The sequence below is a fragment of the Melospiza melodia genome, chromosome 15 (genome assembly GCF_035770615.1).
Source record: "Melospiza melodia melodia isolate bMelMel2 chromosome 15, bMelMel2.pri, whole genome shotgun sequence".
In the NCBI taxonomy this organism is placed as follows: Eukaryota; Metazoa; Chordata; class Aves; order Passeriformes; family Passerellidae; genus Melospiza; species Melospiza melodia.
In genome coordinates this window covers 3,028,500-3,055,953 of record NC_086208.1, presented here as the reverse complement: position 1 = coordinate 3,055,953, position 27,454 = coordinate 3,028,500, and the positions used below count along the sequence as shown (strand labels likewise).

Here is a 27,454-nt window from a genome sequence, read left to right as displayed (position 1 = left end):
AAGCCACTGGGAGTCTTCCTCACTTGTGTCCCCTCTGTTTCCGCTGCTCTGACTGGAATTTAAGATAAGACTTTGTACAACTGCAACACTTTGTATTACTCTGGTTAATGTGGATGCCATTGCCACGCACAGTTCAACCCTCCCCAGAGTCCTACCAACCCTTTGGGACCCATCTCACCAATTCAACACTGCAAAAGGGAAGTGAGAAATGAGAGAAAGCTGGGGAGGAATCCCCTTTTCCTGCCTGGAGCAGGGCTGCAGGAGTGGTCACAGCTCTGGGAGTTTTCCTCACTTGTGTCCCCTCTGCTGCCACTGCTCTGACTGGAATTCAGGATAACACTCAGTACAACTGTAACACTTTGTACTGCTCTGGTTAACGTGGATGCCATTGCCACACACAGCTCAATCCCCCAGAGTCCTGCCAACCCTTTGGGACCCATCTCACCAACTGAACACTGCAAAAGGGAAGTGAGAAATGAGAACCATCTCCCCATCTCTAGGGAAGAATCCCCCTTTCCTGCCTGGGGCAGGGCTGTAGGAGTGGTCACAAGCCTCTGGGAGTTTTCCTCACTTGTGTCCCCTCTGTTGCCACTGCTCTGACTGGAATTTAGGATAACACAGTACAAGCATCAGACTGCTCTAAACACACACATCACACGTTTGTGCAATTAACATTTTCCCAAGGCTGGTTTCAGGCCTTCTTGTGACATCTCGATGTGCTCAGCAAATGTTTTCTGTTTTTTCCCCCATTGCTACTGCAATATGGAAACAGCAAAGCACAGGAGCAGCTGGCAGGTTTTCCATCCTGTTCCCTCCTGGATACCATCTGTGAAAAGCCTTTGCTGCCCAGAGTTAACTTGTATTCAAGTTTCTCCTAACTTACCCAAGTCTAAAGTAACTCCAGCAGCACCAGCTCCAAACATTCCACCCTACAGCTTCCACTCTCCATCTGAAATTCATCCAGCTAGTCTGTGAATGATCCCACAAACTGCTCACAATTTTCAGCCACTTGAATTTTCCCCCATTCCTGCCTGCCTGATCGAATTTGAACTCATGACAAACCCATAACTGTAACTCCTTTCCCCAAAGAGCCTCTTGGGGAGTGTGGGGATTTCAGCACCACGAGGAGGTCCTGGAGAATGGGAACATGATCCACTATTGTCAGGACAGCTCCAACATCTGCTACCCCTCAGCAGCACAGCCATCACAAAGATGCTGCCTATTTTGTTAGTGCATCAGCTCCTCACCCCAACCCTGCTAAAAAATTAATAAGTCCAGCCATCTGTGGACACTTCATTAAATTATCACAGCTCCTTCTCTCCAACATTATTCAGCATCATTTGTTGGAGTGGCAGAGGTGTGAAATGGCTTAAAATACACTGCTGCTAATGAGCCATATTTCATGGATCTCACTGGCACATGGAGCAGACTTTGTAATTACAAACACTCCTGCAGAACACGAGTCCAGCAGCACCTGAATTAGGATCAGGCCAGATGCTTCCAGTCCTTGCTACAAACACCAAATCATTCTCCCCCCTTGCTGTAGGCAAAGCAGACAGGGGAGAAACAACCAAAAATCTGGGCAGGACACAGCTCCTCAGGGAAGGGATGGGGATTTTTACAAGGACTGTAAATGGAGAGAGGAAAACCTAAAAATGTCCTTGCTGGATAAACAGGTGGGAAGTATAGGGAATACAGAACACAAATGAGAAATGTCAGAGCATAACCACAATCCTGACCTGGTTAAACACAGCCATGACAACATGGTATGTGCTGGTTAAAAACAGTGTCCCTTGGCCAGAATGAGAGCAAAATGTCACTGGGCACAGCAGTAACACTCACAGACACAGGTACTGTCACTCCAATGACATCAGTAACACTCACAGACACAGGTACTGTCACTCCAAAGACACACTGAGTGACCTGCTGCCACCTCAGAGCTCTTCTGAACAAACAACTGAATTCCAGATGGCCCAAGGTCCCTTTCAAGCTCAATTATCTGATGACATGGGCGAGGTCCACAAAAAACCATAGTGAGAAATGGCAAAATATTGGAGAAAATATTGTCCAACCTGGCCTTGGACACTTCCAGAGAACCAGGGGCAGCCACAGCTTCTCTGGGCAACCTGTGCCACAGCCTCACCACCCTCACAGGGAACAATTTCTCCCCTTTATCTACTACACATCCAAAAATTTTAGAGGGTGTTTGGACAAGGAAAACACATCAGCATAATATGATGTTCTACCTGGCAAAACAAGCAATTCCAAATTCTAGTTAGGTGATATCAAGAGGATAAATTATTTCAGGAATGAAATGGGAGTGACAAAATGACTGAAAGATGATCTTCCAAAATCCAGAGGTCACACTGACAACCACAACTACAAGAAAAGCAGTGGGAGTGAGGTGGGGATGTCTGTCCATAGCACATGGTCAGGCTCAAGAAGTGCTGCAAGGAACAGCACAGACAAACAAAGAATAGATCTGATGGAGGAGGTGAAATAGTATCATGAAAATTGGAGACAGGACTGGCAGTCCAAGGGCCAAACAACACAAAAGCTCCAGCAGCAGCAGGAAAAGCCGCAGCAGCCAATGAATCTGACTTCCACAGACACCAAGAAACAGCTAAAACAACATTCTAATGCCAGAAAAAATGAACTGAGGGCATGCAAACCACGGAGTCATTTATTTGCTGCTGCTGAAGATCATTCTAATAGCAAGACCAATGAAAGCCCTGTGGGATTTCAAGAGAAGCCCTAAAGATAAGGCACACAGATTGCCTCATCATTTAAGGAACTTCAGGTCTTCATCAATAGACTGCCTAAAAAATAAGAACCCTACAGGCTCACAATTACTCTTTCTAAAACAAAATCAAGAGCCATAACAAAAGAAGAATAAGATGCGAGGGTTGTGGTGGAAGAAAAGAGCTTGACAGGTTAAATAATTTTAGTTCCAGGCGAGGCTATCAATTACGGAAGCTCATGTGAACAAGCTATTCAAAGAAGATTAATGCACAGAGAGGACTGTCAGGAGAAATTTATCACAAAACTGGAAGAAAGGAAAGATCTGAAAAACTTTTGCAGGCAACTCTATAGACAGTGACAAAGACAGCTGGTACCTGACAACAGGCATTTAGAGACAGGAAATAAGCAACAATCTCACTGCAAACTCCTCGGGATGTGTGAATGGCAAAGAAAGCCCCAAAACCTCGGTGCTTGGAGGCTGACAGAACAGCACACAAACACAAAGCACAAAGAACTTCTACGGACACAAACAGGCAGCTCAAAGAGGAGTCTGCAGACAACGAGGGTGCGTGGCAGGATAAAGGCAAACACTAAAAGCCGTGGAACTGCAAATTATCCAACACCAGCACAGCTCAGGTGGCATCAGCACACCAGTGATCCCCCAGCAGCTGCTGGCCATGAGCCTCAGAGTATCAGGAACAGATTTTTAGAGGTCTCTCCACAACAGAGCCTTGCTTTGCCTAATTTTTACTCTGTTTTTGAGAGCAGATTGACAGTGCATTTAAGCCAGGGCCAATTTGAGAAGTTATTACAGAAGGAACAGCAACACCTTTACAGAAACATACAAACTATCCAGAGACATTTCCCCATGTTCCCCCAAAACAGGGGTTTCTAGATGCAAATGAATAGGGCTTGGAGAGTTAAAAATTTTTAACATCTTTATTCCCAGTGTGTTTATGTGAAGGGTGAAATATCCCCTATGCTTTTAACAATGTTACCAAGAACTAACCTCACTGAACTCAACCCTCGCAAATGTCACAACATAATTTTTCCTTATTCTAAACATTTTCCCTCCATTTTGTTTCCTTTTCAGGGTCATTGAACTTCATATTGCATTTTTGTTACAGAAAAATAAAACATTAATCAGAAATACAAAAGCAGCAAGGGTAAGAAGTATCAAGGCACAAGGGTGTCACCCTTCACTTGGGGCAATAGTTCAGCTTCTTATCCTTTTCAAAAAGCAACACTGAGTCAGTCAGAAAGCTGAACCATGTCAGCACACAGAGCCTTCAGTGTACACTAGCAAAGCTGAAATCTCTTGCTGATTGCACACAGGAGCAGGCAGGCAGTGAGGAGCACAGGCTGCAGATGTAACCATCACTGTGCTGACAGCTCGGGATTCCGAGCGAGCTCCGTGCTAACTTGTCAAACACAATTACACAGGGATTGCTGGTGCTGACATGCAGAGCAGAGAGAGGGAAAAATCTGATCTGAGTCAAAACATTAACAAATGAGAATCCAATCCAAACAAAGTTCAGCCAAGTTTCTTGTTCAGGGGTGTTGATGCACCATCAGTATGGTGTCACTTTGTCCTTGTCTCACCATCCAGACCCCCAGCCGAGTGTCAGCTCACAGGATTTCAGGGATTTGGTCCCAGCTCCCTTCCACAAATTCCTGTTTCTCCACAGATTAACTCTATCACCTGCCATATTTTCAAAGGCAAAGGTCAAGATGGAACATATGCTGCAAAGAGCTCCCATTTCTTATGATTTACAGGAAGTTTATATTATTCTGAAGTACATGAACTAAATGCACAAAGGATATTCCCTTTGCCAGCTACAAGACTTGCATTGCACAGCACTTCAATTTCAGTCTGGAAAACAGGAGTATTTTTCTGAGCAGTGCTGTTACATCATTACCAAAGCTCAGGAAGCTCAGGCACGAGTGCCACACATCTCCCTGTGCCCCTCTGCTCCAGCCTCAGCAGAGCATTTGTCACCCTCCAGCAAGCACAAATAAGCTTTAACTGGCTCACTGACCCACAGAATTCAGGACAGGGATAGTATTAGTCACAATGAGCTGCAGGGTTTGGTTTGATAGAAGGTGAAATAAATTTGAAATATAAAAGCTCAAGAAAACCTGTGGGTTTAAGCAAGCAGTTAAGAGTCTCTTCACCTGGCCTTTGACTTGGTCATAAGATGCCAATGAAGAGTTTCAAAACAAGCAGGTCACATTCCCTGCTGTGGGCTTTCCCCAGGATTCCAGTGACAATCCAGCTGCAGGCAAGTCCTGCCCTTCTCTGCCCTGTCATGGCAAGAGACTCTGGTATTAAATTCCAATCTGAGACTAAAAATTTATAATAGTTTTGAACCTGGACCTTTGCCTTCAGCCCAAGAACTGCAGACCAGTTCAAAGGCTCACATAGATTTTCTTTGCTACTTCAACTGGACAAATGTGAACTGCAAGAATTGAGAATGACAAATAACAGAGTATTTAATGTCTTAAGTGTCTAAACTCTCATACTTTCAGTAACAGCTGACACAACCTGTACAAACTGCAGTTGTGTTAAAACCACCTTTGCCATTTACCTGTCATGAAGAAATGCATTTTGATCTAAGCCAATTTATGAAAAACACTGATGCTTCTTTCATATAAAAACATATTTCTGCAAGGAAAATTTATCACCCATGTCACTTACTGGCTAAGTGCTCTTAAATACCCTCCTCTGAAGTATCTCTGCTCTGAGGTTTTTCCAATTCCAAGATACAGAATGTTCTTTATTCACAAAGATGAGATCAAGATTACTTTTTTCTCCTTGCTGTTAAAGGAAATGTGCAATCTTGGATAAAAATGTGCTGTTATTCCTAAATTAACCCCATCTCTGCAGAGCTGGGACAGTTTGTTCTGAGCTTCTCTCTCACTCTGGGATGGCACATGGAGTCTAGTGAGAAATAAAACACTGCTCAGCTGTAATCTTTAGAGCTTGGCAAACTTCTCAGAGGACATGAGCAAACAGAACCAGATAATCTGGTTACTTCTGTGCAGCTCCTTGTAGTTATGGTAAAAAAAGGCAAAGACAAAATTTCAGCTCAAAATAATGTTTGAAAAAACCCTAATCTATTCACTATTATTTATACAAAAATAAGTGATTGATATGCAATAGCTAAGCTCTAACAGCCCAGAAGGAAACACAGCACACCTCTGAGGCTGAGCTTTGCAGAGCTCTACACCTGGAACTGCAAGCCCACATCCTCCAGGTCCAGCTCCCTCCCACAGCTGTGCTCAGGGAATAGGCTGGATAATGATTATAAGGCCTGATAATGGATAATGACTATATGGCCTGATAATGGATAATGATTTCTTGCCCACAACTTCACCCACTGTCTACCATCCATTCTGTAATGGACACAGAATCCCTTATCTCTGCCTGCCCTCCTCATCTGCAGCACCTTGGTGCATTATAACAAGTAATACTTGAAATTATGGTAGAGGAATTCTTTATCAGCCCATGGAGAAAAGGCAAAGCGTGGGGATCTGGAGCTGTGCCATGAGCTGCACCAGAAGCAGGATCAGAGCTGGCATCACCTGGCTCAGAACTCAGTTAACTCCTGCAAGCCTCAGGAACCACCACAGCCCACCCAGGCCTCCTGCAGCTCTGCAGTCATCACTTTGGAAGCCCCAAGCTGGACACACACAAGATGCAAATAAATCTTGAAGAGGCAATGTGGTCAGCTAAAAACTGGAGCAATTTCCTAAGCAAGGTGCACTCCTTCTGTCTGATGTCTGGAGGAACTCTCAGCACCAAAACCCAGCTGAGGGCAGGTCCCTCCTCCCTGCAGGGCCTGTGTGACACCTGGCACGGCCACAGCACCCTGGGGACACCTGACCCCACACAGACAGCAGCCACAGGAGCTTGGGGTGCACTTCTGAGAGTGCCCATTTTGTCAATGAGCTGCCCCAAGCCCTGTGCCCCAGCACAGCAGTGCTGAGGAGCCATGGATGGGCAGGAGGGACCAGCAGGAGGGGGGGATTTACCCAGGTCAGCAGAGCAGAGAACAACACCATGCTCAGGAACAAAGAGCCTGAGTATGGCTGGAATTGCTCCAAATCCTTCTTCCAGGTATGGACATGATGGGCTTTGGCCCACTCCAGCATCCCCAACTTGAAGGGGAAAAGCAGAAGTCTCCCAAGGCCTCAACACAAAACAACACCTGAAGCTTCACTGTGGCATTTCCAGAGTCACTTCTCAGGGACATCCTCCTCCTGTGCTGCCCCTGCAATGTGCTCAATGGCTCCAAAGAAGATACTACACTTTTACTAAGCACATATCAAATCTATTTCTGGTTTCTGAAGCATTTTAGAGTTTGACGTTACACACGGCAGGAGCATTTCTTAACAGAAGGGATTTGTCTGTACCTTTTCTAAAAGTAATTACAAAATGAAGGCTTGAAAATAAAATTTCTGTGAGTGTTTAAATGAGAAATAATAATTCAAGGAGATTATTTAGTTGAGGTGAGAAAAAACAAGTCAGAAGCTATCAGTGAGTGCTTTTGAATTAATGTAACTCAGACACACCTGAAGTTTGAACCACAGCAGAGCCACAGCTGCCTCATCACAGCCAAGCAAATGACACAAAGCTCAAAGCCAAGAATTATCAAATGCAAGGATAAGTGGAAGAAGAGGAAGAAAAACAGCTGGATTCACTTGGGGAAAGAAGATGACAAGAAGTGAAACAAATAATTTAGTGAGCAGTCTTGAAATGGATTTACAGAGCAAATAAGTCTGCATGATCAAACTCAGTGCCCCTGTCACACTTCCCAACTTTTAGATCCTCATGTATCTGTGCTCTTAATAAAAGCCTTAACCAAGCCCCAGTAACCAGTGACTGGGGAAAGATCATCCTGGGAATATTTTCAGCTTGTGTCATTATAGATTTTATTAAAATACATACATATTTATTTTTCCAAGATGAATTACTGACACAGATCTCCAAAACTTTGTAAATCTATTTTTAATCCATGTTTTACAGCAGCTTTTTTAAACCCCCTACCCTTCTTAAGATCTAACTAACACTTAAGTATCAAAGACAGATTTGCATTTCAAAAGCCAATTAAAAAACATAGTGTACCAAGGCACTGATTAAAGTGTTGTAGCTTTACATAAATTAGGCAGTTCCCTTGACTTTCCCTATTTCAAATCCATCAGAACAATGGGGAAATCCTACACATTGCATGGACTGCATGACCACCTTCTCCCTTCACTGCCCTTAAACTGGTGATGGCAAACTCAACCTCCATCTGCTTGAAGGAACCAAACTGTGGAGCTCAAACTGAATGGGAAAGAGATTCTCATATCCCCAAAGTGCTGCTCATTAAAGAAAACTAACATTTATGGTTGTGTGCAGCCTAAGAATTTAGGTTTGTTCCTAAAAATCAAGGATTTGCTACCACAAGCCTGGCAAAACAGCAAACACTTTCCTACCAAGGTATAGCAGCACACAATTTCAAGTTACGGACTAACTCAAGTGTTCTTCACAATGGAATATTTTATCATGTCCTCTGACTTTTAGAAATCTAAAGGCAGCAAGGATCAGTTTCTTTACAAGGCTCAGCTGCCACGGGACCTCTTGATCCTCACCCCTCCAGAAGAGCAAAATCTTCCCATGGATCATCACACACAGAGAAGGTCCTGCAAGGGCACAGTGCCCAGTGAAGCTGCCATGACCCAGTCCCTGCCCCAGCACACCCAGAGCAGGGTCAGACACACAAACTGATGGAAGCCCAGCCAGCCTGTCTCCAACACAACTCCTGCAAGCCCTGACCCAGCACTCCAGGCCCAGAGCCTGTTTTGGGTTCAGTTTTTCATGCAGTGGCTCACTAATCAAACCCCTGTCATCCTATGGCAACAAAAGAGCTTCAGATTCCAAAACCCCCAAAAAATTAGATCCCTCAAACTAGAATATATAGGAAGTCCTTTAAATAACTTGAGAAACTTATCCCAATTTGGGCACTTTCCTGTAGGTGGAATGCTCAGTATCATCCACTGTTGTAGACATCTTTTCATTAAAAATCCTTATTTAGGATTTTTCCTTCTGAGAGGGTGAGAGGCCTCAGAAACAAAATGTAAACATTGATTATCTGCTGCTGTGGAATGCAACAGGTGCATCTGGGATTGGTCCCATGTGGTTGTTTGGAATTAGTGACCAGTCACAGCAGAGCTGGATCTTTCTCTCTCTGTCCAAGCCACAGACCTTTGTTTTCATTCTTTTCCATTCTATTCTTAGCTTAGCTAGCCTTCTGAAATGAAACCTTTCCTTCTATTCTTGTTAGTATAGTTTTAATGTAATATATATCATAAAATAATAACTCAAGCCTTCTGAACATGGAGTCAGATCCTTGTCTCTTCCCTCACCTGAAAACCCCTGGGAACACCGTCACAATCCACCAGCTGTGCAGTTCCAAGACTGCAAATTCCAGCCCTGTATCCACATGATGGAACACAACATGTTATTACTCCATTTCCTAGCCCTGCCCCCCTAAACCTGTCATTTTTAAGAGTTATTTAATGAGTAAGAAGCTGTTAAAACATGCAACCCACACTTCATAATGTTCCCTTTTAGGATCAGGTGCATGGCAGCACCACACTCACCCACAGCAGAGGAACCACTGCTCAATTAAGAGGGGAATTTGCTCCCTCCCACTGGAATTTTGAGGCCAAGGGGAACCCTTCCTATGCCAACAATGCCCACGCTCACCACAGCCTGAAAGCTGCCAATTAAAACAAAGAGTGGGAAGGAATATTAAAAACCACTGTTAAAACTAAGGGATTCAAATGAGGACAAGAAAAGCAACAGGCTAAACCAGGATTTAAATATTCTACCTCTTATTCCAGAGCCTTCAGCACCAAAGTGCCTTTTCCCCTACAAGAGGATTAAACTCAGCATGGTCTTGCCCAGCTCTTGGCACTTGTCTGGGGTGGTAAATAGGTTTTCACACACCCACATCTGCCAAAGCTCTGCAGCATTTCAGCCAGAGGATGCTCTGGGGCAGCTTTCCAAAGCACAGGATGGCAAAAGGCAATGTACAACATGTGTCACCAGCATTTCCTCTGGCTGTGGGCAATAAAAGTACCATTTTTATTGCATGGAATTAATCAATAATCTAAATACACAGCTGTCAGGCCAATGTGTGCCAAAGGGGCAACTGGTTGTGTGGGGAAGGTCCTTATTGTCTTGGGCTAGACTGTATTTGTTCTGTTTTCTACCTAAGATTTTTTGGTAAAAAAACCAAAAAAACCTCACCAGAACTGCATTGCTGTTTGCTGTAGGTTTTTTAAAGTAGGGTTTCCTTTTATTTTCCAAGTACTTGGGTTCTTCCACAAGTACTAAAAGGCTCTTAAAGATTCCATCATTTTAGAAAATATCAATTGAAATCATACCTTCCACCTAGATAGGAGAGAATGGAAGTGGAAACTCAGCAGACATTTTGGCTTACCTTCATTTTTAACCCCATTAACCTCACCTAATGATCATATAGAGCTGTCTGATAGCAGAGGCAGGAGGCTGAAGGCTCTCATGTGGAAAGCAGCAGAATTAATCCCGACAGCAGCGAGGCAAGGAGGTGGTAATTGCTGCAGAGAAGTGTGGGAGAACTGCCTTTATTGTCCTCATTGCCAAGAAGCTGGGAAATCTATTCCTCATTAAGAGATTCTCAAAGTCACTCTTTTAAGGTATAAAACCCCAATTTTTCTATTTCTGACACTGCTGATGTTTCACAACAATGCTACAAGGCAAGTTAATGGGAACAACATCCAAATACAAACGATGGAAGCAGCAGCTCTGGGAGATGCAGGAGCACCACTCAGGAAGAATTCATTACCCCCAGACATTTATTAAGCAAAGGAAAAAAAAACTGTTTGTAAAAGGCTGGCAAACATCATTAGAGAAACAAAGGGAAATCGCTTCACAGGCTTTTTTTCCTAGTTACAGTGCCTTAGTTTACCTTGTTTTTTCTGTTGGGTTGGGTTTTGAAGTCTCACCCTTACTCAGTAATTACAAGTCTCTTCCTGCTTTACTGTTTACCAGACACAAGCTGACAATACCAAGCCCTGAGAAATAAGCAAGTGATAGAACAAATCACTTTTCCCAGACACAATCTTTATTTTTACCAGCAAATTTCACTCCCTCACTGCTTCCCACCGCGAAAAATAAAGCTATCACCCATCAAGTCTAAAGGGGACTCAACAAAGCTGAGGTTATGACTTGGGCTTTTAAATGGAAAATTGTGTGTATTTGGTTGGTTGTTACTTTTCAGGCTTCCTTGTTCACACCTGATACTCAAGAAACAGAAAAACACAACTCCCAGGCCTCCATCCCCACCCATCTCCCAGTCCTGCAGGGATTGTACACACTGCTATTAGGAGCTTCCCAAATGTTTCAGACAGAGCAGGTAACTCTCCACATACAAGCACAGAAAGTTATTTTAAGGTTATTTATACATAAAGAAAGCAAAATCCTGTTTTCTTCCTCCTTCTAAGCTGTGGTAAATCTCCATTGTGATTTCAGACACCTGACACTTCTCTTAATCCATTCATTGCAGCTTTGCTGATCTCCAGCATTTCCTGAGAAATACCCCACATTAAGCTGCTTACAGGAACAGAACACATGCCAGCTCCCAGCCAGTAAAATGAGAGCCACAGTCCCAGTTTCCCTGAGCTGATGGAACCAGCTCATGCTCCTTGGGAAGCACCTTCCCATTTTCCAAGGGCAGAACATTCCTTTCTGTGAGAAATGATGCTCACTTCCAAAAATTAAAAGGTTTATTAAAACCTCATCAAAAATACAACAGAAGACCAAATAGAGGAAATATTACAGCTTCAGGAGCAGAGGATGTTTCCCACCATGTGCTCATCCACACCATGGAGGGTTTCCCTTTTAACCCTTTAGCCTCTCCCAAATGTCTGTCCATTGAATCCTTTGCTGCCCAGTGGTGGAGATCCCTTCCTGACATCCTGGTTGGAGCTCAGGTGCTGCACAGTAAGGAGCTGACCCTCCCAAATGTCCCAAACCCAGGGCACCCCTGATAGCAACACAAGGGAGGTAAAACTTAACTATAAATCTATAAAACTTCTCTTAACACATATATATGATATTTCCTTTAAATTGTGAGAGTCAACCACGGCATCACTCATCCAGCACACCTTCCATCACCACGCTCTCAGCCACACTCCCAAGCAGGGCCTTACCTGCCACGGTGAGCTTGGCTGTCCTGCTCACGATGGTCCCCAGGTTGTCCACAGTTGCCACACACTGATAATATCCCTCATCAGGTTTGTTGTGCTTGGAATGCACCACGCTGTTGATTAACAAAGATCCGTCGGGCAGCAGCTGGCGCCGGTCGTCAGACACGAGGTTGAGGAGGGAGCCGTCCTTCCTCCACTCGATCCGGGGCGGGGTCTCACACTGCGCCGAGCAGTTCATGATCACCGACATCCCTCGCACTGCCAGCACGTCCAGGGGCTCCACCAGGAAGTAGAAAGGAGTGAAGGTTCTCACAAGTGATTCTGTAAAGCATGAGAGAATTTTTGGGGTGAGTTTTGCGCAGTTTTTAATGTTAAAATACTGGAACGAGTATTACCGCGCCTGAGTGGGCGCTGGCTGGTGATAGAGAGACGGTGAATCTTGTTTCTTGAATCAGAAGGCTGAATTTATTAATATAAGATATAATACATTATAGTTATACTAAAAAGAATAAGGAGAGAGGTTTGCAGAGCAGCTAGGCTAGGCTAAGAATAGATAGAAAGAATCTATAACAAAGTTGTGTTCAAGGACTCAGTCCCCTGGCTTGCACTGGTGATTGGCTCTTAATTATAAACATAGGAAATGAGCCAATCAAGGTGTTCCTGTTGCATTCCACAGCAGCTGATAGTAATTGTTTACCTTGTCTTCTGGAGCCTCTGGCCTCCCCAAGACACAGAAATCCGAAAGAAAGGATTTCTGTGGAGAAATGTCTGCGACAAACGAGCACGAGCACGGCTCACATCCTCCCCCTGAACACATTCAGCCACCTTGGTCTGCATGACAGTGTTTGCTGCTTTGATTATTCTCATCATGGACCCTCAGATTCCCAACATTTTCACCCCTAAAATGTATTTCCCTGCTCTGCTCTCGGCCTCAGTGGTGTGGGTGCCCTCTCAGCAGCATCTCCATTGTGATTTCAGACACCTGGCACTTCTCAATCCATGTTGTCCTTTGGTTTGTGGAACCAAGATTAGGAACCATCCAAACAATTCAGCCCTCAGGAGAAAGTCTCCCATTCTGGGCTTAACACATCTTGCAAGTGTCATACAGTGGTTTTTTTTTAACTTCTATTCTAGCCCAGGATAAACATGATTACTTTTTCATTTTAAGTATTCCCCAAAGAGTTCAGTAATTAACATCTAGTTTGCATTAAGAAGTGAATTTTAATTACTGTCTTTCTGGTGTATTTGGTCAAGCAGAACGATTGTGTGTCAATATCACTTTGACTTGTCTTAATTTAATCATCTGTAGAAAACAGAAGACAAATTCTTCCAGAGAAGAACAGGTTTCCAATCAGCAGAACCCTGGGTTCAGGGAAAAGGGCATCTCAGTTTTTAAAGCCCACCTTAGAAATAACAATCACAGAACAATAACAAACTCCTGCACTCATCTCAAAACCATTTCATCCCTCACCATTGACCATTTCATCTCATGGTCAATAAAAAAATGGTGAAATATTTTATGACCATCTGAAAGACAAATATGCATTTAATATTGAGATTTGTTTAATTAAGCCACAGAATAATTCTGGGGTTTGAGGAAAAAGCACAAACTCTGGAGGCGACCTTTACTTGCAAACAAAGGCTGTCCTGGAAACATTGCAGCTTCTCCCATTGCTTGGTTGTTTGTGGGGTTTTTAAAATCGGATTTACCTTCTAAAATGACCTTAATTAACAAATTGATGTGATTTCCTCTATCACCGAACTGCACAGAGAGTCCCTGGTCTCTAAAGAGCCTTCAGCCTCCCCCCGGAGGGACTCCAGCCTTCCTGCACAGAGCCCATTGTCCCTGCTGCTCTCAATTCACAGCAACTTGGAGATAAGGCGGGAGTGGTGTGAAAGAAACAACAGATAAACGAGGCTTGGGCAGCTGATAGCATTCAAACTCTCTCTTACCTTCAGGAATTCAAAGAGGAAATAAAGGGAAACATTCTAGAAAGATTGACATTTCTCCAGTGACAGAGTCAGGCTGGAGAGCTGTTAGATTGGGATCCAAATCCTTGGGATTGTCTTTCTTGTGGATAACAGAGACATCCCAAAAAAAAAACCAAAACCCCAAACCAAATATACAGAACAAAAAAAAAAAAAAAAATCAATAAAACTTAAAAAATATCTAGGAGCTGCTTATGTTACTGTGGTTTGTACAAGGGCACCTATGTGTGGATGTTCTCAATTCTCTGTGCTTCTGAAATCCTCTGAGTGTCAGCTCTGAAGCAGCAAAAGGCAGAGCAGAAACAAGAGCCATGAACAGCAGGAGAATCTTTGACCTTTTTATCCCTATAATCTCTCCCAGTGCAGCAGAAACATAAAGTCCTCATCAAAATTAAAGACTGAGCTGCACAGTCCCTGGGCTTTCCAAGGGAAGCATTTCCCCCCCACCTCAATTCCAGGCTTCTCCAAGTTCTTCCAGAATAAATCTAGACACCTAAGAGAACAAAACACACTGCTCTGAGTTTTGCCTCACTCTGGGTTTTCAAAGAAAAGTCAGAAAATCTTTAAAAGGGGAATGGCAGCTTTTTGTTTGCCCTGCCAGCCTCCAGTGCAGACTGGAGCAGATCGAATCCATAAATAGAGTAAAATTGTTCTGGCCCTGGAAGCAACAATGTGTCCAAGGAAATAGAGCAGAGGATGCCAAGAGAGGTCACAGCAAGACCTAAGAGCAGCTCCACAGGGATTGTAAACCTTGAGGAAGAAAGGAAGCAGATTCTCAGCCAGGCTTCAGAGGTACCAAACTCCTGCCAAGACACAGCACGAGCTGCCTTGTCCCAGGATATCACTGAGCTCCTGCACTGAGTGCACTGGGGACAAAACGTGAAGGGTTGGTGAATAACTCCATCCCAGCTTGAGGGAAGTTCAAAACTGGTCTCTGCTCTGGTTGCAGAGGATCTGCAGTTGGGTTTGGGGCACTCTGGAGAACCACACTGCAGCTAGGCAAGCTCGAGTCCCCTTCAAGCCTCAATTCAGCACGAGAAGGGTTTGTACACCCTTGACCTTAATCAACTTCTGTTTGTACCAAGGAGCCATTTCTCCCACTCATCAACCCAGTGATTATTCAGCTCAATGACAGCACCTTATTTTGGGTAGGATGGGTGTATATTTGGTACAGGGAGTCCTTCTCCTTTCACACACTTACACAGGTGGGTACACACCACTGCCTCCATTGGTGCTAACACTGCCCAAGGAGCTCATGCTAAGTCTGTCTCCCTGCTAGGAACAGATCAATCTCACTCATTCCCACCAGGGTGGAGTTTATTTCTCCCCAGATCTGCTCTGGAGATGAGTGGCAGGGAGCCAGATGTGCCAAAACCCAACAGAATGCCCTGGCACAGACAAGATCTCAATGAGCCACAGACACGGAGTCATTTCTGTGTCCTGTGAATTCCACAGCTCCCAGACTCACCCTGCCAGTGCACAGGGCTGGGCTGAGCACTCCTGTGCCCATCCCAGTCAGGTTTAGCACTCCTGTGCCCATCCCAGTCAGGTTCAGCACTCCTGTGCCCATCCCAGTCAGGTTTAGCACTCCTGTGCCCATCCCAGTGGGGTTCAGCACTCCTGTGCCCATCCCAGTCAGGTTCAGCACTCCTGTGCCCATCCCAGTCAGGTTCAGCACTCCTGTGCCCATCCCAGTCAGGTTCAGCACTCCTGTGCCCATCCCAGTCAGGTTTAGCACTCCTGTGCCCATCCCAGTCAGGTTTAGCACTCATGTGCCCATCCCAGCTGGGTTCAGCACTCCTGTGCCCATCCCAGTGGGGTTCAGCACTCCTGTGCCCATCCCAGTGGGGTTCAGCACTCCTGTGCCCATCCCAGTGGAGTTCAGCACTCCTGTGCCCATCCCAGTGGGGTTCAGCACTCCTGTGCCCATCCCAGTCAGGCTCAGCACTCCTGTGCCCATCCCAGCTGGGTTCAGCACTCCTGTGCCCATCCCAGTCAGGTTCAGCACTCCTGTGCCCATCCCAGTGGAGTTCAGCACTCCTGTGCCCATCCCAGTGGGGTTCAGCACTCCTGTGCCCATCCCAGTCAGGCTCAGCACTCCTGTGCCCATCCCAGCTGGGTTCAGCACTCCTGTGCCCATCCCAGTGGGGTTCAGCACTCCTGTGCCCATCCCAGCACACAGACAGCCAGTTTAGCTCAGCAGGGTGGCACTGCTGCCTACATCACCACCATAATCCCCAGATCCTGCTCTGGGAAGCTGCTGAAAGGTCGGTGTTAGACTAGCTGATTATTCCTGCCCTTGGGTCCTTTCACAGAACAGTTTGCCAGATTTGAGCTCTAACTTTGTCCTTGCTCCTCCCTAAGTGGTGTGAAAATGTAACAAACACAGTTTACACCAGCAACCACTCTGGGAGTGAAAGACAAATACAAGTTTACCTAGAACACACAAGCACAAAATCCTCACCAAACAGCCTCCAACATCAACACCAGGATGTGGAGCTGCTGGAGAGAGCCCAGAGGAGGCCATGGAGATGCTCTGAGGGTGGAGCCCCTCTGCTCTGGAGCCAGGCTGGGAGAGCTGGGGGTGCTCACCTGGACCAGAGAAGGCTCCAGGGAGAGCTCAGAGCCCCTGGCAGGGCCTGAAGGGGCTCCAGGAGAGCTGGAGAGGGACTGGGGACAAGGGATGGAGGGACAGCACACAGGGAATGGCTGAAATGTGGAGAAGGGCAGGTTTGGGTAAATATAGGAAGGAATTATTCCCTGGCACAGGGTGCCCAGATCAGCTGTGGCTGCCCCTGGATCCCTGGCAGTGCCCAAGGCCAGGTTGGACACCGGGGCTCAGAGCACCCTGAGATAAGGGAAGGTGTCCCTGCCCATGGCAGAAGGTGGGAATGGATGAACTTTAAGGTCCCTTCCAACCCACACCATTCCAGGATGCTGTGACTCTAAGTTTGGGAAATACCAGCTTGTTCACCTCACCCATTTGTCCAGGAACTGATGCCTAATAACTACTTTCATACATTCCTACCCTCTACTATTAAAATACTCTGGGGTGTTCTAGTCCTCCTTGTAGCTCCTCTCTCCTCAAATTCTCACAATTAACCATCAGTTGTGCCACTGTTTCAGCCAAGACAAAACCCATCACCCCAAAATACTGACAGTATTTAACCATGAAGCGCTTCCAGCCTGTCCTGCACCATTTCCTGGGCAGAGGTGCAGCTTGATAAGGCTTCATGTGAGCAATGTGTAGAACAGTAAATGCCAAGCAGCTGCACAAGTGGGAAGAAGCTTCCCTTGGTTACCCAGTGAATTTCTGGAAGACACAAGCACTCCAACACCCACCTTAAATCACCCAAATGTGTCCTTTAACAACTGCCTGCCACGAGCTCATCAGAAATTACAGCACTTAGGGAAATAACTCCAGACAAAACCACTCTGATCTCAGTCCTCCTGACTCCACATAAATCACCTCAAACTGGTGCACAGCAACCTGGCTGGAGATTTTCCCAGCAGATCTCACTGGGACTCTGTGCTGTCACCAGCACTGCTCAGTTGTGATGTTCTCCTGAGCATGAGCAGCAGCTGCAGCCCCAGCACAGGGCTCAACACCTCATTCCCTTCACTCTGCACAGAAACCACAGCACATCTCACAAGGACCAAATGCAACAATCACCCAGAAGGACAATGTGAAGCACAGGTATCATTTCAGAACTCCTTTTTCCAAACAGGATGATAAATTCATCACAATTAGCTGATGAGCAGCACAGCAGGCTCTGGTTTGGAAGGAGTCAAACCAGGCTTTGCTCACTCACTGTTGGAGCTGAGGAATGAGGTGGCACTGGGGGCAATACCTGTCCTTCTGTCCTTCTCCAAGGCAGCTCAGGAGCATGGATATGACACCCTCCAAGCCTGACATGTAAAACAGAAGCATCTGACAGGTCCTGATCAGACTGGCAGGAACTGTTAGACAGCCCCTTCTCACTGTGAGCCAGTGATAAAAGCTCCAAGCTCTCTGGCTGCAGGATTGCCCTTTTAAAAGGCTTCTCCTCAGAATTTAATTAACGTTCCCAATGGCCTCTGTAATCCTAAAGCCAGTGTTATGCCCTTCCTCACCCCCATCATTACAAAAAGCTGCCTCCAGAATCAGCCAGACGTGGTTTAAGTGAAGATGTTCCCCACACCATTCCCTGCAGGCTGCCAGCAGGAGCTCACAGGAACTCGTTCTGTGGTTTTGTTCACATATTCATGGCCAAGGAGCACGTTATCTGTGTGGGCAAATTGCTGCATGTGGTAATCTCTAAATAAATGTGTATATATACTTCCAGCTTGGTAATTTAGTGTCCTGACAGCATCAGAAGCATTCTGCATTCCCCAATAAGCAAAATTTATCTATGATACTACAATGTACCAATGCTTAGACAAAGATGTATTTTCTGCTTAACATTACATTTTTGCCTTATAGGCAATAGAGACCATACACCACCTATCAAATTAAACTACAACAGCAATATACACCAGCCAAACATCTTTTGATTTTACTTTCATAAAGCACTTCCAAAGCTCAATCAAACACACAGTGCTTGGCAAGTTCACCACACTCAAAAACCAAGGTCACATTTCTAAACTCTGTTCTCACAACACCACTTCAGGTCCTGCTTCACAAGGACTCTGCAATCCACAAATTATACCAGACAAAAAATTAAGTTGCACTTAAGCATCAGGAACAAAAGGAGGGAGTGTAAGAGCTACCCCAGACTGCAGAGTACAGAATAAATCCTGCTGGGACTTCCATAATTCCAGCAGGGGCTGACAGTGGAACCTGGCAGAGCAAGTGACGGAACATTATGAGATAAGTAATGCCTTGTATAAATCCAGACTTTCCCAGACTCAGTAGATTCCTTTCTCCTTCAGCTCTAGCAGATTTCCTCCTCTGATGATTTAACACACTGTAACAAAGATATCCATCACAAAGAGTAACTCCTCTTCAGCCCAGCATGGCTGGGAACTGTGGGCTGGGAATGGCGCTTGAGGATTGCTTGGGTGCCTCAAATTCCCCACAAGGGAAGGGGCTGCTCTGAAACCCCAAGGGAGAGAGATCCTTTCAGGAGGGAGGAGGACATGGGGAAGGAATTCTCCCTGGCTCAGGGTGCCCAGAGCAGCTGTGGCTGCCCCTGCATCCCTGGCAGTGCCCAAGGCTGGGCTGGACAGGGCTTGGAGCAGCCTGGAACAGTAGGGGTTGTTACTGCCCATGCAGGGGTGGAAATGGAGAATCCTTCAGATGCTGGAAAGGATGAAAGTTTGACAAGAAAGTCTCACAGATATGTGTGCTCAGCAGAAAGATTTTTAAATGTAGAGTGTGATGAAGGAATCGAGATGGAAGCAAGTTTTGATATAGAAGAAAAGAATTGCTGAGCCAGTCTCACTGGCTTACCAAGAAAGCAAAGAGTGTGCTAGTCAGAAGGGGTTTTTATGCTTAGAGCAAAGGATAAACCCACCCCAAACAAGAAAATGTTTTTACCAAGCAGAAAGAGAGCACAGGCAAACAAGCCTGCCAATGTGGCAAGGGGAAAAAAGGTCTCAGAATTTTCCACTGCAAGAAAACTGAATAACAACTTCTAGCTTAAACTGTAATTACTAACTTTTAGTGACTGGAGAACAGTACCATGAATATGGTAATTACAGCAGTTATGACAGTTATAGATAACAGTTAAGGTACAGATTGGCTCTACTGTATGAAGATGCTCAGCAAAGAAAAGCCTATAATGCACTGTAACCAAAACCAAAGGGTCTCAGGCCTGCCTGCAGCTGGAGCTGACAGCTGTGGGCACAGCTCTGTCACCCACAGCCCTGGGCTGCTGGAACTCTTGGATACAATAAACTGCACTTTGGAGAGCCCCCAGAGTCCCACATCCCTCACTTAGGCTCTTACATTCAGGTCCTCTCCAACCCAAGCCATCCCCAAAATTTTATGGTGCTACCAAGCTGAGAAGGTTTTTGACATCATGTATCAACAAGAACACAAAAATCCAGCCAGTCACCACAATGATGGCACTGTTGTGACAGACAAAGAGGTGATGTGGATCAGGACTTGGCCTCAGTAACTTGGGAGTATCCAGAGAGCACAGCCCATAAACAAAGAGCCAGTCAAGCAAAGTCAGTCATATTCTGCAACAACACCTTTAGAGCTTTGTTTGTATTTCCAGTTACACCTTTCATTTGTTAAATAACAAATTATTGTTGGCTTAATCTTAACTGACCTTCTTGATGGACCTCAAGCACAAAATTATATTTGAAAAAATTAGCCCATTAAAAAAGTGTGCAGGAATAGAATCAAGAAGCCTCCAAAGAGTGTGGTGTGTCTGCAGTAAATCACTGCAAGGAGGCATCCCTGCATCTACTGCAACCACTCCCTCTGTAAGTGATACCATCACCTCATATATTATTAAATCATGGCAAGAAAAACATGATAATGATCAGCAGCCAAATCCAAACACAGATTGTAATCTCCAAGATCAGATGTCTGTGGAGATGCATTTCTCTGGTGTTCAGTTCCACAGCCTTTCAAACCCCAAGAGAGACACAGACATTTTCACCTGGATTTGGAACACGTGGAAGTGATTTTATTAATTACAGTTAATTGTCCCAGGTGCTGTGCCCTGGCTCCCTTCAGCAGCTGCTCCCCAGCACTGTCACACCAGGTCACAACCTCTGTGTCCCTTTGCTGTGGGGCTGCAGCTCTGCTCAGCCTGGAGACCTGCAGGAGAGAAGATGGCACCAACTCCTCTTCACCTAAAGCAGGACCCACTTCTTGTAGGACCCTTGTGCAACTTGTCCCAAAAAATCCCCACCAAGGAGGTGCTCCTCATGTCCAGTCCATATTCCCACTCTTAAACTGCTTCCTACTCACAAGGATTTATTCATTTGCCTTAAACCCATACTCAAAAAAAAGGAAAATAAAAGTTGCCTACCAGTTGTGCTTCAAAAACAACTTCTGGTGCACCTTTTGTTCCTCCTGGTGTGCCAGGAAAAAAAATCCTTTATAAGCACTAGGCCCAAAAATGTGGATTTCTTTCAGGTCGTTTAAAAATATCCTTGGGTTTTACAGAACTCTCATGCAGCAGCTGAGCCCCACAAACCTCTCACCTTGTGCAAGGAACATTCTTTCAGGTCACTTTGCTTTCATAAATCAAAGGAAACACAAGTCAAACCATCTAACACCCTATATTTGAATTAAGCCAGGGAGGAAACCTCTCTGAAGGTCCTAACTGCAGAATTCCTTCTCATAACCATTTCAGAAGGAGAGCTTAAAGGATTTTATCCACTTTTCCCCTTTTTTTGTGGAATACTAAAGCCATTTCTCTCATTTCAAGTAACTATCAGTTTTTAATATCAGCAGTGCTTCCTTGGAAAAGCACCTCAGTCCCAGGGGACCACAGCTCCATTATTTATTTAATTTTTAATTCTTCCAGGGCCTCTTTTCATTATTTTCTCCACCTGGGCTGAGAAACACCCCTCCAGCATTTCTCCACAAGTTTCCTAGAGGGCACTGTAAAGACACCTACAAAAGGCAGAAAATGCATTTCTGTTCCTCCCAGTGAACAACAGTACTTTGACTTTTCCCCAGAAATAGCTCCCAGATGTTGGCTCCTGACAATGCTGCAGTTGTTACAGCAGGTGAAGAGGAATTTCCATTTTTTCCTGGAGTAATGGATTTCCTCTCCCAGAGTTCCAGTCTTCTGAGCACTCAGGCACCTCATTTAGCTCTTCAGACAGAGATGTGAAAGAGAGTGGCTTTCTGAGGGTTAAGGACAAACAGAAAACTCACTTGTAAAGCTCAAAACACACACTGCACACAAAGCAAGGAGCTTCCTCATGCTGCCCTGCTCTCCCTGCCTGGGCTGCACTCAAACCACCCTGCTCAGACCCTCCCAAGGCACTGAGCTCCTGTGGGGATGCCCTGCTGCTTTGCAAACCAAGCCCAGAAAATCAGGGAGCACATTCCTTGCTTCAGACAGGGTGGTGTTTTTACCAGACTGGTATTTCAAAAATGGTTTAGAATATAAATACAGAAAAAAAAAAATCCCCACACATCACAGGAGAATTATTTGCTGAAACCAATTACTTAAATATTTCCCAAGTGTAAACATGCTGCAGCATCCAAGAACTGTGCATCAAGGGAAAGCAGTTTTGCCACTTGTGAGATGCCAAGGAGGTTATGGGGCACCCAACAGAACTAATTCAGTTTGGGATGCTCTGTGAGTGAGGCAGGCTCTGCACTCAGGGAATGTTCTCCCTCCCCCAAAGACCTCCTCAGTCCAGGGCTCCAGGCAGGCCAAGGGATGCTCACAAGTGTGAAGGGCAGGGGAAAGCTGTTACCAAGTCAGGGCTGGAAATGCAACACAGGAAGAAATACTGGCAGGAAAAGAAGAAAAAAATTGTTTCTATAGGAAGCATAAAATGAAAAAAAGGATGAACACGAAAAAAAAGATGCAAGGAAGCATCAAATGGAAAATTGCTGAACATAATTTCCAGTGTCTTTCTAAAGAAAGTGTCTTTTCTTTGTCACACTTCATGAAAGAAGAAAAAATTCTTAACAAATACCTTTAATGTCAGATCAAGCAAGGAATATCTGAGAGGAGCTGGAAACAGAACAGCAGCAGTGGATCAGAGCAAAAGGAGCCCCTTGAACTCAGCATCCTGTGCCAGCAGCCCAGAGCAGGTGCTGGGAACACCAGGGCAGAACCAGGAGCAGCAAAGCCCCAGAGTCAGCCCCAGCCCAGGGACCCCAGGGCTGTTCCTTGGCTCAGCAGCTCCTGGAGGGAAAGCACAGCCAGAAACCTCTGCCAGCACCCCAGAGCTGCCTTCAGGGAGAGAAGGAAGGAAAAGGGGGAGAGGGAAAACAAATATGAGTTCAGAATTTGATTTGAGGGTCCCTAATTTAAGGACTAGTGCAGAGAGATCAGGATAATCAGTAAATTCTGTACACTCAGCACAATAATTGTAGAGCCCTTCCCTTCTCTGGTTTCCTACCAAGCACTGCCCAATCACACCAATCCACAATACATCAGAATATAATAACCTTAGCAATGTGTTAATGAGGGGTTTATTGATCTTCCAGGGCAGCAGTGAAAAACCAGGAACAGTAGAGAGGTGGAAAAGATGCACATCCACACTACTACACACATTCTACAAAAATCTTATTTTAAGAACATATTTACACCAGTTTTCCATGCCATAAAATTCAATGTTACCTGCAGAGTTCACTGGGTGCTGTTGTGGTTTAACCCGGGGATAAATCAGGTGCAATAAAACTGCCCCTCACAAATGGAACTCCTACCACTCCTGTAAAAGTGAGCTGCCAACCAGAGAGCCCCACACTGAGACTGTTCCAGCAGAGAGGGTTACAGTGAGGTGACAGGAAAAGAGGGGTGCAGCAGGTGCCCTCAAGGACATGGAGAACTGGGGCAGGTTTTAGTCACAGCAGCACCAAGGTAACACCCTGGGGAAGCTGAGGAAATAAGAGAAGCAGAGGTGTCCCCAGTTTCCTTGGACTTGCACTGAGCACAAGGGTTTGTGCCTGTGTTTGCAAAGCCAGACTAAAGCTGTGGAGTGCAAAGCTCAACCCCTCAGAGATGTCTGTCCTCTCTGGTCAGTGACCACAGCACAGCATCAGGTGTGCCTTTAAAAATTACAACACCCATCAAAAATATCAACCCAACATCTTACCAGTATCACCAGTGAATGAGCCATAGAAAAGAAATAATATATAAAAAGGCTTACAAAACCAGAATGTTACTGCACCAGATTTCAGGAAGACTTGGCAAATCCAGAACTGCTGAAAATGCATAATATTTAAATCTGATATCCAGATCAACTCCAATATTCAAATAAGCAGCATTTTAACAGTGCAAGTTAGAAAAAGAAGCCAAGAAATGCCATCCCAGACCTGTGCCCACCAGGAAAGCAGTTGAAGCAAGACCTTGAACATGTATTGTGGAATCAACAGCTCCTTCAAGTTACTCATGCTTTACTCTGAGTGCTGGATGAAGCTCTCCATTTGTGCCACCTCCACAACAAACCATGGCTTGTTTGGATTTTGTCATTCTCTCAGCTGTGAACTCTGCACATTGATCCTGAAACCTTTAATGCCTTTTACAGCTTTGGCTGCTCCTGCTCACCAAAGCCATGGGCTCTGCCTGGCCCAGCACTCACTCCCCAAGGGAGCATCTGCAAATCTTCTGCCCCTTCTCCATGAAATGCACAAAAATGATCTGAATAAAACCCAAAATATCCCCAAGTCTTATTTACCACAACTTAATTATTTCAAGCACAGTGAATGTACGTGGAGTAGAGCAAATTATTGGATTTTTTGTTTATTATTTGCTATATAAGAAATCAAGCAGCCATACTTTGGGAAGGCAACTGCAGCCTATTAACAGAGTATTTGTATTCTAAACAGATCTATAAAAAAAACTAATTGCACTAATCCTTTACTTTAACTTTGTTATTTTACCCAGCTGAGATTTCTCTGTAACAGATTCCTCCTAAGCTCTGAGTGCTCCTGAGCCTCACAATCCAAGAAAAGCTATGAGAAAAAGAGCCAAATGCCTCAATTCCACTGATTCTCAGGGTCTCCTTTTCCCCTCTCTCCTGGCAGGGCAAGGGGCAGCCCCAGGGTGTCCCTGCCATTCATTCCCACAGCACCCAAAGCTGTCTGAGCTGGGTGGGTAACACAACCCTGCTGGAACTGCAGCTGTGGAACAGCCATCCCTGCCCCATTTGATCTCAGTTGAAAGTACAGTAAAATGAAGTGAAAGAGCAGTTTTAAAAGCTTTACACAGATTCTTGTCTCTCCTCAAAGCACATTAATGCAAACACTTCCTGTGGCAGTGTGTGAAGACAAGCAGCACCTTTCATCTCCCCTGTTTACTGCCTTCACCTCCCCAGTTCCCAGGCACCACTGGAGCTTTGACTGGCTCAGCTTTTGTCAGAATGAAGGAAAAAGCTCAACTGGAGCTTTGCAAATATATTAGCAAAAACATTTGCAAGTATTAGCTTGGCAAATGTTTTATACATGTGAGGGGAAAAACAGATTTCTCTGTTCATTTATATAACACAGATTATTTCAAAGTGGGAAAGTACATTTCAAAAGAACTTATGTAAGAGTGGAAATACAATTACTGCATGCATTAAGTGAATTATCATATAGATATGGGCATTAGTGGATGCACAGTTCTGGACCTGCTGCTTCTCTCAAGCCTTTGCTCTGGCTAATCCTGGCTGTGCTGTGGATTGGCACACACTGACAGCGACCTGGGTGGCTGCTCCAAAGGTTCCTCTGCAAGCTTTTGCTCTGCTTAGCACTAAGGAGAATTTTCAGTTGAAATAATAACACCAAAACAGGCCCCAGACCTGCACTCTGTGCATCACATCTGAGAACAGCACTCCACTCACACCACTTCATTCCAAAGCTGCTAAACAAACAGACAGACCTGATGAAATATTAATTTGGCTAATTATGGCAACAGAAGTGCAGAGGGAAGTCCCAAGTGCACAGAGCAGAGCAGCACCTGTTGGCAGCAGTGCCAGGTGCCCCAGTCCCATGTGGCAGATGGCTCTGAGGCCTGGGCACCCTGGGCTGTCCCAGCCTTGGCTCTGCCCTCCCTGCCTGGAGCAGGCAAAGGCTCAGCTGGGCAGGCAGAGCCCAAGGGTGAGCTCCTGAACGGGGCTTTTAGGGAAAGGCAGCACACAAAGCATCTACCACAGACTGCAATCAAATCCCAGCGTTTTCACCAGAGAAACATTTACCTTTATTGCAATGAAAAACTCTTCAATCTGCTTGGATGGCAGATGCAAAGTACCTGGCAACTCACTGCCCAAACCAAAAGTTTTGGATGGTAATACTTCACAAAACATCATTTAAATGCAATTCTTTGCATAGAAGAGTCTTCTGGAGCTCACTTAGTCCAGCCAGCTGCCCCAAGCAGGTCTATTTAGATCAGGTTGCTCAGGGATCTGGCCAGCCAAGCTTCAAACTTCCCCAAGGAACAATTTCCCAACAAGAGAAGAGAGCAAGCAAGAAGTGTGTGAGCATCCAAAGCAGCAAAGCACGGTGAGAGATACACCCCCAAACTGGCTTTTCATTATTTCCCTCCTGCCATATCACAACTGTGAGCTTTAATTAAGCATCTACAAATTAAAAGTCCCAAAGCCACGATAATGGCAACATCAGGAAAGATGTTTTTGATGGGGAATGATGAGGAATGCAGCAGTAAAAGCTGCACAAAGTGCCTGGTGTGGAGCTGTCCTTGCAATGATGGGGTGGTTTGTACCACCAACCACGTAACCTGGGCTGCTCTGGCTCCCAGAGCCCAGCACACCAGTCCAGGGACCAAGAGACACATGGAGCCATGGCTGAGCTTGCCTGGGAACTGGTCACTGCTGTGGTGTCCCCTCAGGGTCCCCAAACACCTCCTCACTTCAGCTGGATCTGGCCCAGCTCCAAAGCACAGGCAGATCCCACTCCTCAGCTGCACAAGTTCTGATGTGACCGCTGCATCCCAGGTCAGCAGCCATCACCACCAGCACAGAACAAGGAGCTCAGCACCCCTGCACTGCTGTCTGTGGTGCATTCCCTTCAAATCCAACCTTCCACACTGCCAGGGCAGCTTTCTCCTCCACTCCAGCTCCCTGGCAGCATCAATGTGGTGGTTCTGGCAAATCCTTCCCATGTGCATCGAGGTCGGTGCCTGCCACAACAAGCTTTCCATTTTAAATCCTGCACATTGATAGGACTGCATCCAAATACCTTTCCACAGCTCCAGAAGATGGAAGAGCCCAGCTTTTCCCAGGTCCTGTCAGAACTCCTGCTGTACTTTGTCCCAGTCCCCAAGTCCTTTCAGAAAAAGCCACAAACGCCGGGAGCTGCAGGGCAGAGCCTCCACCGACCACCAGCAGAGGTAAAAACTCCTTTGGTCTGGTTTTCCCCCTCCCTTCCGAGGGTTTATGGAAATAGCCTGCACAGCCTTCTCCTGAGAAACTCTCCCAACCTAAAGCTACCTAAATCACGCCATAATGAGATAATTAGATTGTGGTCCCTCTAAGTCTGCCATTAGCACTTCCAAGCTATGTTTAAGGGGATAAAAAAGCTTTATTTCAAGTAATTCACAGCACATGATGACTATCACAAAGGGGAAGCTCTATTTTCTAGCAGAGTAATTTACACTTTCTAAACAAAAAAATTCCACGAGAAAAATTGTCATATAATATGTGGTGAGGTTCTTTGTTTGCTTTAGGAAGCACAGCAGAACACAGAGCTATTGAACCAGCTCCTTTCAGCTGTGAGAAGGGTGAAATGCAGCTTGCCAGGAGAAGCAAGCACTCGTGTCACCATCAACCATGACAAAGTCCCAGACAAGAGCATGTAAAATCATTGTATCAGCTCCAAAACAGCAACATCCATGCTCCAGATGGGATTATGGGA

General features: G+C 45.4%; 1 protein-coding gene across 10 annotated transcripts in view; it reads right to left on the bottom strand.

The window, feature by feature from the left end:
- NEO1 (neogenin 1) overlaps nucleotides 1–27,454 on the bottom strand; it is a 178,600-nt gene that overhangs the window by 112,024 nt on the left and 39,122 nt on the right. For all 10 annotated transcript variants that reach the window (XM_063169391.1, XM_063169393.1, XM_063169392.1 and 7 more), the window contains exon 2: nucleotides 11,986–12,303. In XM_063169391.1, coding sequence (XP_063025461.1) covers nucleotides 11,986–12,303 — 318 coding nt within the window. The remainder of the gene's footprint in view (nucleotides 1–11,985; nucleotides 12,304–27,454) is intronic.